The 15,045-nt window shown below is 37.7% G+C and overlaps 3 protein-coding genes across 17 annotated transcripts in view; 2 read left to right on the forward strand and 1 right to left on the reverse strand.

The window, feature by feature from the left end:
• The window catches only part of LOC111865800 (glutamate receptor-interacting protein 1), a 108,908-nt gene extending 103,947 nt beyond the window's left edge, over positions 1-4,961 (forward strand). For 9 of the 10 annotated variants that reach the window (XM_023854106.2, XM_023854104.2, XM_023854115.2 and 6 more), the window contains 3 exons: positions 91-240; positions 666-785; positions 2,545-2,851. In XM_023854106.2, the coding sequence (XP_023709874.1) occupies positions 91-240; positions 666-785; positions 2,545-2,646 (372 nt within the window). In that variant the 3' untranslated portion in view covers positions 2,647-2,851. Of the gene's footprint in view, positions 1-90; positions 241-665; positions 786-2,544; positions 2,852-4,875 lie in introns of those variants that run through there. The other variant, XM_023854105.2, reaches the window with a different exon arrangement.
• Positions 3,974-12,053, reverse strand: LOC111865801 (solute carrier family 35 member E1 homolog). Its single transcript, XM_023854116.2, has 6 exons — positions 11,136-12,053; positions 10,945-11,015; positions 10,720-10,857; positions 10,503-10,628; positions 8,712-8,954; positions 3,974-5,512 (listed from the first exon to the last, which is right to left on the reverse strand). Exons 1-6 carry the CDS (start codon positions 11,458-11,460, stop codon positions 5,267-5,269), a joined length of 1,149 nt encoding a protein of 382 aa, XP_023709884.1. The 5' UTR covers positions 11,461-12,053; the 3' UTR covers positions 3,974-5,266.
• A 363-nt stretch (positions 12,054-12,416) lies between these two features.
• The window catches only part of LOC111865798 (importin-13), a 72,348-nt gene continuing 69,719 nt past the window's right edge, over positions 12,417-15,045 (forward strand). For 3 of the 6 annotated variants that reach the window (XM_023854093.2, XM_023854096.2, XM_023854097.2), the window contains exon 1: positions 12,418-12,646. The gene's annotated coding sequence lies outside the window, so the exon portion shown is untranslated. Of the gene's footprint in view, positions 13,414-15,045 lie in introns of all 6 variants that reach the window. The other 3 variants (XM_023854099.2, XM_023854094.2, XM_023854095.2) reach the window with 3 other exon arrangements.

A 15,045-nucleotide genomic window follows, 5' to 3' on the forward strand; every position in this document is an offset into this window, starting at 1 on the left:
AAATTAATTTAGCTTGATGAGTAGGACACAGCATAAATGTTTTCAACTTATGGTAGTAATCACTAACTAACTGGATAATCTTTCTCACAGGTGACACTGTTCAAAGATCCTGTATATGAAGACTTTGGATTTAGTGTATCTGATGGCCTTTATGAAAGAGGAGTGTACATAAACAGAGTTCGAAAGGGTGGACCAGCAGACATGAGCACAGTCTTGCAGCCATATGACCGTATTCTGCAGGTTGGTGTGTTTGATTTCTACTGACTCCCCCCCCCCCATAATATTTTAATTGTGTGAAAGTGCCCTCAGTAACATAGCAGTTTCTTGTTTGTCCAGCTGCCACTGAAGACTTCTTTTTAATATATAAAGCAGAAAATGCTAATAATTGACTGAAAATGGTACATCATATCTTGAAGAGGCAGTCTTATGGAAGAAAAGTCCTGCATGTTTGAGATCTTCACTATGACGATTTTGTTTCAAATTGAATTTTGAAAGTATAATCCAGTAACTTCTTAATGTGTATAGACTTTGAGGTTCTCACAATAGTGTCTTATGAAGAATTCTGTCTTCTGGGATATATTGTCATGTAGTCCATGGAAAATCAAACAGATTTGCTTGATAATTTTTACATCAGTAATAAATGAAACATTTCTTTGTACTTTTAGGTGAATGAGACACGAACCCATGATTTTGACTGTTGTCTCACAGTGCCCCTCATAGCCTCAGCAGGTGAGAAGTTGGAGCTCACTGTTGCAAGGAACAGTGGCTGTTCATCAGAAAATAAGGTGAGTTGTTTCCTTATTTATTTTTAAAACTGAACCAGGAGATTCACTGCAGCTGTACCAGAATTTCTCCATGGATCCACAAATATCTCTTCACAGGCTTGATTGTGGTTAACTTTACGACAACAGATATTTTGTTCCTTTAGCAATAAATTCATAATAACAAAAGCCTTTCTGCAAATCTGACATAAGTGGACTGGTGTAGATTTGTATTTGAATCTTGGCTAGTACATCAGCTATGCTGACTGAGGTCTTCCTCAGATCCTCCAGGCAAATGCTAGGATAGTTCCTCGGTTAGGCTCTGACCCTATCTAAATCCTTTCCAATTCCTTATTCATCAGTCATCCCACAATTCAATGCTGTGTAGCTTAGATACTGATATTACTATAGAACAACCCGCAAACTGTGATGTGAACATTTTCTCAGAGTCTAACTAATTAACATCATGAAGCTGAGCCCTTCGCGAGAATCCACCAATTGTGCAGCCACTCAGGAACTTCCCAGCATTTTATGGAACTTGAATGTTCATTACCATGTTCACAAGAACCCTCCACTGGTCTCTATCCTGAGTCAGATCGATCCACTCCATACCACCCCATGCTATCTCTCTGAGACCCATTTTAATATTATCCACCCACCTACATCTTGGTCTTCCCAGTGGTCTCTATCCTACCAATATCCTATATGCATTCCTCTTGGCCCAGTTAATGCTACATGTCATGCCAATCTCATCCTTGACTTCTTTCATTCTAATTATACTTGGAGAAGAGTGCAAATTATGAAGCTCCTCATTATGCAGTTTTCTCCAACCTCTCATCACTTCATCCCTTTTCAGTTCAAATATTCTCCTCAGCACGCTGTTCTCAAACACCCTCATTATATGTTCCTCTCTTAATGTCAGAAACCAAGTTTCACACACACAGAACCACAGGCAAAATTATAGTTTTGCATTTTCTAATTTTTACAGTTTTAGACAGCAGATGAGAAGACAAATGGTTTTGGACTGAATGGTAGCAGGCTTTGCCCAAATTCAGTCTCCTCTTAATTTCCTTGTGAATCAAGTTTTGTTTTTTCAAAGTCATGGCTTAGAATACATTCCTTACTTTATGAAGCAGGAAAACATTCTTCAGATTTTAGTCTTCTGGTTTGTGACACCACATAGTCTTGTAGGAGGATACCAATATTTCAGAGGAACATGCTGCCTCCATCTTCAGGGTTGATGTGGGTAAGCTGGGTATGCAGTTAGGCAGGTAGACAGGAACTTCAAATCCCAGTTTTTATGTTTATGTTTAATTATTACAAACACAGCAAACCTACGACAGTTATGAGATAGGATTTGTACTAGTGGAAATTGTGAATATAAATGTATCTCTTAATTTTATAATTATTAATTGATAGTTCTTATTAGCCTCTCCTAAAAATATATACCTACATTAGTGCACTTAAAATAAAGAAAATAAGAACATTTCCATTGTGGAAAAATAACTTTATTTTATTGGAGAAAAGTAGACAATAAATCAATTCTCAGAACTAGACTCCATAAAATCTACAATAATTATACAGACTGAAGCATCTGAGGCATCATAAGTTCTTGCCAGAATGTCTTCTTATGATGTAACCTGGTTAGAATTAGGAGTCAGCTACTTGCATGTAGATTTCTGATTGAATGAAAAATTTTTCTTGGGTAGTTTACAAGACAGATTTTTTTTTTTTAATACAAAAACAGATACTCCATCGAGTATGTAATTTATACATGTTGCAGGTTTTCAATGGAGTACTGACCTGGGCTGAAGAAGTGATTGGTTCAGTTCAGTGTCCAGTACCTGATAACCATACTTCAGGAACAATCACAAAGACTCTATAAGGTGGGATATTTTATCCCATTGTTATATTCAGTAACTTTGGCTCTTCTCAGTTGTGTTTGGTATAGTATAATCATCTGCTGTAACAGGTTAAAACAGATTGAGAGAGAGGTGGTGCTCGTGTTTTGTCCCTCTGCCAAGACCTGTTATAGAGCTACCTGCTAGAAATACCAAGGCTGCTTGGGAGTAAATGCAAATAAAAAAAAACATGATAATTCTCCAGATTACATTGAAGTGACCACAGCTATTGATAAAATGAAAACCAGTTCTTTCCTCTGAATACTGTTAATATCATATTTGATGCCACGTGTTGACAGAAATGCTGTATTAAGTTTTTTACTGTGAGCCATTCTCTTTGGCTGTGGCAGTTCTAACATCAGTATTCCAAGCCTGTCTACTCTGCTCATACTGTGCAAAGGGTTAAATTCTGAATTGTATATTTGATAAGGTCACCTTTAAAGAAGTTCTAAGAATCTGCATGATACTATATTCCAGCAATAATATCACAGAATGGTGGCGGACCAGAAGCGATACTCTTGAAATCCTGCATAGTTTCCATTGTGTGTCATGATGTGGAAGAGCCGAGGCGCTCCATACCAAGTTACCTTTGTGCTGTTAAGGCCGCGCCATAGCTCAAACGGATAGTCACTGTCTTCCCACCATGGCGGCCCGGGTTCGATCCCAGGTCTGGTCAAGTGGGATTTATGGTGGACAAAGTGGCGTTGGGGCAGGTTTTCTCAGAGTACTTCGATTTCCCTGCCAGTCTTCATTCCACCAGTTGCTCTGCAATCACCCTCACCTATCATCTGGGGCTGGTACAATAGGCCAGAAGTGGCCGCAGTACAAGGGACTTAGTCCCACCCCACTAGCAATAAAAAGGAATGAAAACCTTTGTGCTCAGACAGTGGATCTATGTCTGTCACCATTCAAAGTCGTGTGGACTGGTGCTGTGAAGATCAAAGGGACGAACAAGGAGTGTTGCTACTGGGCTCACACTTGTTCTGTGGTAATGTCGTATGGTTTTCATGGCTCTACATGACAGTGATGCATGTTCCCCTAAATAATGAGTCATAAGAATTCAAAATGTGTATGCAGTGTATGTAGAATCATAATGTTTATTTGGAAGGCATACAGTGACCCATACTCTCTGTTGGAAACTTGGTGAGTACAACGGTACCCAAATGTCCTTGCTCTGACACATGTGTTAAAAGCAGAATGTTAACCAGGCTGTGAATGGGGTAATCTGCATGTGTTCACTGTTCATAAGGTACTAAAGGATATTTTGTTTGGGTCTGTATGGACAGTGTTGCGACATGCGTCATCTTTGGCTCAGCATGCATTATACATTATATTTCTTTCTTCCTTAATGTGACATCACCATAATTTGTACATACATATCAGTCTGCCTGGTTACTTTGCAAATTCAACTGGACTTTTCAGTAAGTGTACAGATTTTATTTAATTACCAGTGAATAATGAGTCTGCATAGATTACCTTTTCAATTTGTGTAAACTTGCTAAAGGGACGGAAGAAATTGGACAGTGAGAAAGGATTGACCCTAGTGCTTAAATTCTGCCTTTTGGAAGGCGGTTTCTTTAACCATATTGAAATCTTAAGCAAAATAAATGTTAATTAATGCTTTCCAGGAATCAGTTCTTTTTTCTGTTCATGAATTCGGGAACTTCAATGCCCTTTCCATTGTTCCCCTGTCATGTTTCTCACTCTTGTCTTACAGGTTTCTAATTCTGTGCTGTTTTTATCATCTGGCTCTGCCCTGTTACCTTCTTATTACATAATTCAGGAAACTCTGAATTAGAGGAACACAGGAAGACTATTTAGTGACTGCAACAGGACTTAGCCTTTCCTTTTGTAGCAGTGGTAACCACTGCAGTGATCCAACATAGGAGGCTGTGCCCTAGTGAATCACCACATATCATATTGTTTCATTTCTGTATTGTCGGTGTAGTTACATTAATTTTGTTATGTTGGGCAGCCTAATCCTGGTTGCCTTTTACCATCACCTGGCTGGAATACAACTAAATTCCATCATTTATTTTGATCCTAGGCATGGGAAGGAAACCACTGGTTGTGCAGTGTGAAATACTGGTAACTTCTACTGATTTACACATGAAATATGATGTAACTACCTCAACAAAACATGAATGTAAATCCTTAAATGTTTAAAATGTCATTAAAATCTGTACATTCAATGTATATGCTATATGTTTCAGCCACACAGGGCCATCTTCAAGTAACATCTTTTAAAGGAGTCTACTGCACTGTGCGCTTGGTCAAATTGTATTCATTAAGGCATGTCTATCATTAATTTTGATGTCATAGGATGGTTTTCTTCCTATCTTTTATATTGCGGCCATTTATGTGTCCCAGTGGATGTGCCACATATTGCTCTGTCCTCCCTGTATTACAGATGGAAAACAAGACTACAAATGATGCCCCAATGCAAACAGGATGCTGAAATATAATACCAATTCTTATTCTTCTTAGCTTTTATGAGGAGCATAAATATTATGCTTACACTTAATAAATATCAAGGCTTGTACAACCTTACAATTTTATAAAATACAGTAATATATATCTTCATACTAAAAGCAGCTTGTTATATCATACAAAAAATAAGTTCCCAGTTTTGTTACTCTTATTATTATTAATACTGATATTGTTATTAATGGTGTGGATGCCACCATTCAAGAAGCTGTTGTTGGAACTAGAGTAAGAATTTTTCTGCTCGATGACTGAATGCTGTGGAGAACTTGCGTACGGAACATATCCAGTCTGGTTCTGCCACAACTGATGTGATAAGGGCAGCACAGTCTGCTGCTTCAGTGACTGGCGTGCATCGTATTTTGCCTGTCATAAAATAAAAACGTCTGGAAATTACAGAGCAGGAACATTCATTATGCACTCATTTGTGTAATAACACACAACATGAATTGTGCCATTTCTGTAACCAAGTTACAGCACATCAAGTAGTGGCTAAATGTGGAGAACTGGCATTACTTCACCCCAGAACAGGTAGACACAAGTGCAAGCGGCTGCACATTTATATGTTTATGGCCGATTCAATGACACTGTCAGGAACTCAAAGACTATGACACTATTATTAATGCACTAGCTGTACCCGGCCACGCGTTGCTGTGGCTCAGTCTAACGAAATATTTCAATTCAAATGCACATCAATCGACACAGCTCAATCCCACCACCAATTGCACTGAAAAATAAGGAAAGCAGTTAGGAAAACAAAATGAAAAACAATGAAAGAAGAAAAAAATAAACTATACTCACAAAATGAACACTATGGTAAACGACACAGCCCAATTCCAACGCAATGCCACACGAAATAATGAAATCAAAATGAAAATAAATCAAAACTGTTTATATTCGGCGGTAGCTATCCCAAGACTGACTCCTTCGGCGGTTACTTCCAGACTCTCTTCTGTATCCCTCGGCATCTGCCCTGAGACTGACTGCTTCTTGTCCAAGCTGGACTATTTATACCTTGGCGGATGCTATANCTTATCGAAGAGTTACTTTCATCTGTTGCTTAGGAAATGCTAGCACAGAACACCTTGTAGAAGTGTTTGGTTTGATCCGTTGTTACGCAACGGAACCTCTTATCCTCTCATCTCTGGGGAAACGTGTTTGTTGTTTCAGCAATTCCTATGCAATGGCCCACTGTTATTGCGTTTCCATGGAAGTATACTTTCCGGTTTCATCCGTTGTTATGCAACGGAACCTCTTAGACTTTAATCTCCGGGGAAACGCGTTTGTTGTTTCAGCAATTCCTATGCAACTGTTATTGCGTTTCCACGGAAATATACTTTCCGGATTCACGCGTGGCCGGGTACAGCTAGTAGGTATATAAAAACGCGTGCATTCGAATGCAACGTTGTGTCAAAATTTCGAAGCAATCAGTGAAGAACTTTCGGAGATTTTCGAGGGCTAACAAACGAACATTTACATTTTTATTTATATAGATGGTAGACTGGAATGGATGTGAAAGGTGGTGGTCATGACCTATTTCAAACTACTATTCCAGAGGTCACTTTGAGTCTCTGAGGAAAACTATGAACCACCGTTACAACACTACATTGGCTGGGATTCAAACCAGATACTTCCCTAATACAATGTGGGATATGAAGTTCTCACAGCAGTGGTTACGTAGAGTTATACCTTCTGAGATATAATGGTGTGAACCGATGTTCCTCTGAAACACCAGCTGACTTTCAAAATGGCATCATATCCCAAATACAAGTTAGAAGCATTACAGTCTAAGCCAACTTGCTGTGTGGTCTGTACATACCTACATTAAACATTAGGAGAGAAATATTTGGAACAATGACCAGCTAACAAGCTGTATTATTAATTGAAATGCTTTTACATGTAACAATAAACATGACTATTCTTTTGGGCATCCATTATATTTGGTTTTTTGAAACATAATGTTTCAGAAACAGGATCTGTTTCCATCATCAGGTATAAGAAAGGAAAGGTTTCTACTCAGTTGGACTCATTAGAAAGAGTCTCTACCATGGCAGTGAAATAATGTGAGGAAAGTTGTCTCTGTGCTTAATTAAGCACTTTGCCATAAGACATATGGGGGGGGTGGATTTATAAATCCACATGTTGACTTTGGCACTATATGGGGCTGAGTGGACCCCACAGCCAGCCTAGATGAACAGGAGAAGAGAAAAATTCTCTTGCCTCTGCCAGGAATCAAAACCCAATTTCTCAGCTGCCCAGCCTGTTGAAGCCAGTCAATATACAGACTGAACTATCCCAGTTCCCAGTGAAATAATTATGTTTATTGTAAAATGTAACTGTATGAAGGTTCTGAGCTATAGAAGCAGAGCCACTGGGTAGCTGAATGCATTATGCTGAAGATGCTGTGCTTAGTTCCTTCATGTTCATTTCTTCTGAAGATCCTGCCACTTTTCAACTGAAATATGTACTTTACATGTCAAATTTCTTTACTGAAATACATGATCAAAGAACTGGCTCCCCTGAAATTTTTCTGTGCAAGATTCAATGCAGAAAAGAATACATATGATAATCATCAGATAAAACATTTGAGAGGGTCAGAAAATTCCAGATTGGTAACATACAGTGAGGATGCATTCCTGAAGAACTCACATAATGCAACACAAGTTTTGAAACTCATACATCATTCTTGCTGAATTTTTTAGGATTTGCATTATTTCAAACTATGCGCATAAAATGCGACCACACTTTGCTATGTGAATGCTTCTTTCAAAGTTTGAAGTCTTTAACTGAGGTAATATGAGGCCGATGTGATATGTGAGGTTCTCATGACAGTTTCTATGAATACTGCTATCTTCTGATATGTGACACTGTGTATTTCAATAGAAGTTCACAGATATTTCTGAGTGCCTCCAACTTTCGAAAATGTCCATAAGCTTCTACATGGCACTGAGCCCCAGAAGAGAATAAGTCTTCAGAATAACAATAATCCATGTTTCATGTTAATCTAATTGCTGCAGATTATTTACAGAAAAATGAGTATATTCCTACACTTGAACAATCAAAGAATACCATAACATTTCTATTAGCATATTTTTAGTATAAAATATTCCTCTAAATTTTACAGCACTCACTGGGTGCGCGGGTTCGAACCCGGCGGAGGTCGTGGAATTTTTAAGGGTGGAAAAATTCAGGAAACAAGTCCTCCGGGAGGGACTTTAAGCCGTGGGTCCCATGTCGTAGATTTACATTACGTAAAAGATCCTCATGTCTCTAGGAGACCTCTGAGCAAAATTAGGCAAAGTTTCCTGCCCAAGTAGTTTCCAATTCCTCTGGTAGATGGGAAAGTATCAGGAACCACTGCCAGGGAGGGCCCACCTCGCTGGCAGAACGGGGCTGATAGCGAGAACCAGTACTGGAAGGGCATGGCGACTGGTAGAATATTAAAGGGGGACGCACAATAGATTAATAACTAGTCGCAGTGCATGGGGAAACCCACCCCCTCCAATAATAATAATACAGCACTCACTGAAATTATTGTACTGTCAACTTGTTTTCTATCACATACCTTGTTGTAGAAGAGAACTCCAAATATTGCTAGTGCCATTCCAAATATATTCGTGCCTGTAACTGGGTTTCCTAACATAAATAATGATACAGCAATAACAAATATTCGTTTTGACGCACTAGCAACTGCATATGTGAGTGGTGTTACCAGTGACAGGACACTGAAAGCCACTATGTTCTGCAGCCAATTGAGAACTCCATCAAGAAACAGGAGTGCCAATACACGATAATCCTCACCAGATACCTACAAACAATCAGATATGATACTATTACATATTACACTAAATCAGAAAAAGACAATTCCAACTTGAAGTATATGGTGTAACATCCTGGGAGAGTGAAAACTCTACCATCCATAATACATTTACATCACTCGTGTAGTAGATTATCAGTACCTGAGTCAGTACGTCCTACTTTTGAGCACTATCTTTGTAATACATGCACACTCAAAATGCTGCTGTTACTAATCATTACTAATACTACAAATTCTTAATGTTCAAACACATTTATAAACAACAGATTTCAAGAAAATCTACTGAGCTGTTCTGGCATTAAAGAAGTGTATATGATGTATATAGAAGCTGTGATAGCATAGCAGAATAGCAACTGGCTACGGGGCCGGACAACCAAGGGATTGGAGTTCGAGTCCTGGAAGGGTCATGAATTTTCACTTCTCCACATCATCCAGACTGGCTCTGGAGTCCACCCGACCTCCTATCCAGTGGGTACCAGAGGCTCTTTCCTCGAGGGTAAAGTGGCTGGGGTGTGAATCTGACCACTCACCTCCAACTAGTGCCAAGGTCAATAAAATGTGGATCTATACATCCACTCCCCAATATGCCTTTCTGGCATAGTGCTTAATTAGTTGAGCACAGGGACAAATTTACTTATTTTACCTTTTATATGAATGTATATAAGCACAGATATCCACACAAAACATTTCAAACGAATATCAAAGCTGAACAGAAGTTCACATCCAAATGCCAATACATATATAAAAATGGAAAATAAATTAAATCCTTATATTATACAACAAGTCACATGAAATCTGAGGTTTTCATGGCAGTGAAAATTAAAACTGTGATCTTCTTGGTTATGAGACATGTAGTTTCATAGGTGGTTACTAACTTAGCAGAGGAACGACTTCTATCACTTCTACCCTTCAGATTGAGGAAACAGCTTGTTCTGAAATGTTGTTAGCTACTTATGATACTATACAGTGTAATCCATGAGACTACAAATATATGTTCTTGGCATAATTTTGCAATACAAAGATCAGTTGTTTTAGGCAGGTCCAAAGTTGTGTTAGGGCTAATAACTATAGATCAAAGACAAACTCAGTCACAGGTCAGTGAGTCAAACCTGTTAATGTGGCTGGAACAATTTTACAAGTCACTGAATTTGAGGTTTATTTACAGTCACTAGATATTGTATAAATTACTTTTTAATTAATCTCCTTAACAAGTCCCTGATTTTTGGTTTTTATTTAAGGTTATCAGTACTAACACAAGCCATTCTAAATGTCTCCATACTGTAAAGAAGTGTCAGCCGTTGGATTTGAGATTCTCACAGCAGTGACTATGACGAGTACAGTTTTTGGGTTGTAACGCCATGTGATTCCTCCAAAATGTAGTGGATTTCTACCTAACTACACAGTGTTAAAACACAAAAGATCATACTCCTCAAATGTCAGGTTTATACTGTAAATAAATTCAGCATTAGTGACATGTAAACTGGATAAATACCATGTTATCACTGTACTGCAGAAGTTTTGCAACGTCAGTACACTTACCAGTGTTGGGTGTTGCATAACATTTTGTAGATCAACTACCAGCCACACAGGAAGAAACATGATTAGTGCTAGACGACCCAAGATATGTAGCAAACGTAGATGGTGAATACCTGTGTCATGTAGCACCTGTCAATAATGCAATCATTTTATATAACTAAGCACTGACAGAATTCTTTATATAAGACACTTCATATTCAACATAATGCAAAGCACCTGCCTTTTTTGAGAATATATTTTGAAGTGAGAAGCCCATAGTTGCAATCAGTGCACTAATTAAACCAATCATATCAAAGGAGATTTCTGTCACTGTTGCAATTGCTACTCCTGTAATTATTGGTATAAGAGATAAATACACCTGAAAAGAAAGATGTTCAAAAGCATCAAAAGACATATCAGCTATCAATATGGAGTCAAATTCTAAAGGAACATAACCTGCACTTACTGTTAGTGTTTGTTTCTCTCCCAGAATTATTCTCGACAGAATTACAGTAAAAAGTGGCATTGTAGCTTTCACTGAAAATAAATCGACAAATATTCATGGGCCTTCCTTTTTTCACATCCAATCAGAGGCAGGATGGCAAGAACACACTCCATTTTGCATTTGATTTTTATCGTTTAAAATACAGAACTTACCTGTATGAGCATATGAAACTGGTACTTTCCAGATACTAACATGAGACGACACAGACGCAAGAAATTTACCTAATGCAAGTGGTACAATCACTTTCGTATAATAACCCCAACTAATGTCAACAAATTTTCTCACACCCCACATATTGAAAAACGGGCCAGAATATAAGGTAATGGATGTTAACTGAACCATAGTCACCGTCATCGGATATGGAAAATCGTTCAGTAACATCTTCCCAATAACATTATTACTGGAACTAACAACATACCATAATATACAAAAAAATAAAACTGTAAACACCTCCTTCGCCTGCCTTCTGTCAGCCATGCTGGCATGCTGTTCTGTGTCGTATGTAGGTCATTATATAACCAAAAGTAAAACGTCTTTAGCGACATTAAATAGCTTTCTCTTAAACCGAGCTCGCATATTCTACACACTATTTTCAAAATATTTTATTACAGGGGTCAAAACTATGTTTGTATATGTAATCAAATTAAATACTTTCGTACATAACCAACAAACTTAGAAATATGCCTTGCTTCTCTAATCTATGCTAAGACACGCAACGAACACCTGAAATACAGAATGATAATAGGAATACCAAAAATAATTCAGTTGCAGAGTTAATATTAGTTTTGTAGCAGTAGTTCTTTATATAATGCTGTTGGACACTCTGGTGTCTTTAAATGCCGTTTATGAGTAGCGTGCTCAGCCTCTCTTCCACATTTAATGCTTACATGATCTATCCATGTATATCATTAACCGATAACGGCAAAACCGATAACTCCAAAAACCCAGAAGTTCCGACAGATAACAGTTCACCAAGCTATTTATCAGAGGGGAAGGGAATGAAATTTGCGACATATCTCTCTTTAGGTGTTGTCTAAATGGTTCTGGACAAGTCAGCTCTGTTTTCCTCTACGTGTGTTATCTAATTCTCTGTGTATTACCTATCTATCTATGGTGATCTATGGCTCTACGGCCCATGTGGACCTTGGCCGCCTCTTCAGTTTCTTAATCTGTACACAGTCAGTAGGACCCCTTGGACGGGGGATCAGCCCGCCGCAAGGCCGCTACCTACGCACAAAACAATACAAATAGAACAAACACACACAGAAATCCATGCCTCGAGTGGGATTTAAACCCACGATTCCAGTGATCCAGCGGATGAACACGGTTCATGCCTTAAACCGCGCGGCCACTGTGATGGGCGTATCTATGCATTAAAGGAATGCAATGTCAGCAGCACGGATATAAACAGTAATCTGTGATTAGCAGCATGTTTCCGGTTTATGACATTTAACCGGAAAGAAAGAATGACTAGGTTGCGATAAGTTCCGTAAAGTGTATGAAGAGATCCGTTCAAAATTGTATAAGTGTATCTTTTCTTTATGAGTTCTAATGTTTTACTTGCGGAAGACCATAGTACTCGTAACGTAACAAGGTACTTCATCTTCATTCATGATGTGACTCTGTGAATGAAAGTTGTGTACCAGTTGGAGACGATATTTGAGTATGTGTCGTTCTTAAAGAATGCTTTATGTTTGTTACGAATATGTAGCATGTTTGACTTTTAATTAATGTTTTTAGGAGTGTTTCGTGCAGATTTCCTGTGAGTGTGGTGAATGTGGGATTTCATTATTCATTAATCTTCATACAGTTCAACATTTACAATATTACTGTATCGCAGTGGTTACTCTGCAGCCCGCTTTAACATGCAGAAACTATGCATTCTACCCGCTGAGTATATATCTGTGGTTCCCAGCAAGAAACAACGATTATTTCCCTATTACATTGGTCTTTACCATGGAGCTATAATTTGTTCTTGTGATATACAAACTGAATTTTTGTATATAATCCTGATGAATTGCAGTCTTTAAAGGGCATTAGGAGTTCCTGGCCAAAATAATTGTAACGATCATTGTGTTTTGTGATATGTTACGGTGCAGTAGAAGTGGCATTCACTTTCAGTGACAGGCCCCTCTTCTTGTCAAAGGAGAGATTCCATTTCCCAAACTGTAAATATTGGTAACATAGAATCACAATTTGGCCTTGAATCTTACTGGGGTTTGAAGCCAAGCACTACTGTGCCAACTGGAAGGCCAGCAGAAAACCTACTGCTTTGCCATCTTTGCTCAGTCGTGGAAGGTTTAAGCAGACGAAATGTGTGAATAAAACTTAAGAGTTATCTCTGTGTGTAATTAATTAAGCACCACACCATGAAGACATGTGGGAGTGGAGGTATAGCTCCGCCACTCTTGACTTTGGAATTAGACGAAGGTGAGTGGTCAGCTTCACACCCCAGCTACTTTGCCTCAGGGGAAAGAGCTCTTGGTACCCACTGTATAGTAGGCTGGGTGGGCCCCAGGTTCAGTCTGGACATTATGGAGTAGAGAAAAATCTCTTTTGCCTGCTGAGAATTGAGCACTTGCTATCCAGCTCATAGCTCATAGCTCATTGCTATATGGACTGAGAAAGGACTATTGCAGTAGGTAAATTGATATTACCAGATGTTTGAGGGGGCCAGTACTGTCAAACGTTTTCAGTAGATCATAGATGATTGATTGTGCTGGTGGTGGATCATAATTTTATTTCCCCTTTTTTGCCTTCAAAATTTCTCTAAATTGAATATTCTTTTCTTTAATTCTAATATTTAGGAATTGCTCTTTCAGTTGCAACATAAACATAAACATACAAAGATATAAAATGTATAGGTGTAAATAAAACTGAATGTTTCATTCTGGAAGTCCTGTATTTATGCTTTGAAAGTAAGAGAATGGTGCAAAAATAAATTTTTGAAGTTAGGTTTTACAGAGTATTGAAAATCTTTTTTTTTTTTGGCTTTTGCTTTGCACTGGCAGCATCTTTTTATCCATTGTTGTAACATACATACATACATACTTTATTTCACTTCCATAAATCCTATCAGGAGTTACAAACTCATGTGGATGTGGAGATCGTCTTGATTACAAATTTGGCACAAGATACAACTTGTTGTACAAATGTCATAAACATTCTAATACAATCCATTACAAGTAAATTACAAGTGGAAAACAGTCCTGACATACATTATTAGCACCTACATATTAATGATAAAATTTAATAAAAGATACATAATAGTTACACTATAAATAAGTAATATAAAATAAGATATTACAATGCTTGTATACAATAAAATAAAATAAAAGTTACAAAATACCCAATATAAATAATTATAAATACAAAACATACAAATCTGGCTATTTATCTCCTTTTAGAGTAGAGTTATTCAAATACCTTAAGGGGATTTGTAACAGAAATATTCTTGTAATGAATAAAAAGAGTGTAGTAGTAAAAATTGTTTCAGTAGTACTTCAAACATCTTAATATCACTTGATACATCCTTAATGTGTTGTGGAAGATTATTGTAGACCTTCGTTCCTGAATAATAGATTCCCTTTTGATACATCCTCAAATTTACTAGGGGTAGATGGAGGTTTTTTTGTTGCCTAGTATTTTTCCTATGGATCTCTGAATTTACTGTGAATTCACTTCTATTTTTTGCTACAAAAAGCATAAGAGAAAGTATATACTGAGATGCCAAGGGCAATATTTCTAGTTTTTTAAATAATTTCCTGCACGAGTCCCTCCTTCTACAACCCAACATAATTCTAATTATATTCTTTTGCATCCTGAATATTTTTATGCTTAAGGGTGAGTTGCCCCAAAAGGGTATCCCATAATTTATGATTGAATTAAAATAAGAGTGATATACCATTTTCAAGGTACTTAGGGACGTGAATGGTTTTATTGATCTTATTATGTAGCAAACCGCACTTGTCTTTGAAGTAATATGTTCAATATGGCATTTCCAGTTCATTTTCTCATCAATGTGTATTCCAAGAAATTTTATATTAGATACAGTTGTAATTT

This window comes from Cryptotermes secundus, unplaced genomic scaffold (assembly GCF_002891405.2).
Source record: "Cryptotermes secundus unplaced genomic scaffold, Csec_1.0 scaffold757, whole genome shotgun sequence".
In the NCBI taxonomy this organism is placed as follows: Eukaryota; Metazoa; Arthropoda; class Insecta; order Blattodea; family Kalotermitidae; genus Cryptotermes; species Cryptotermes secundus.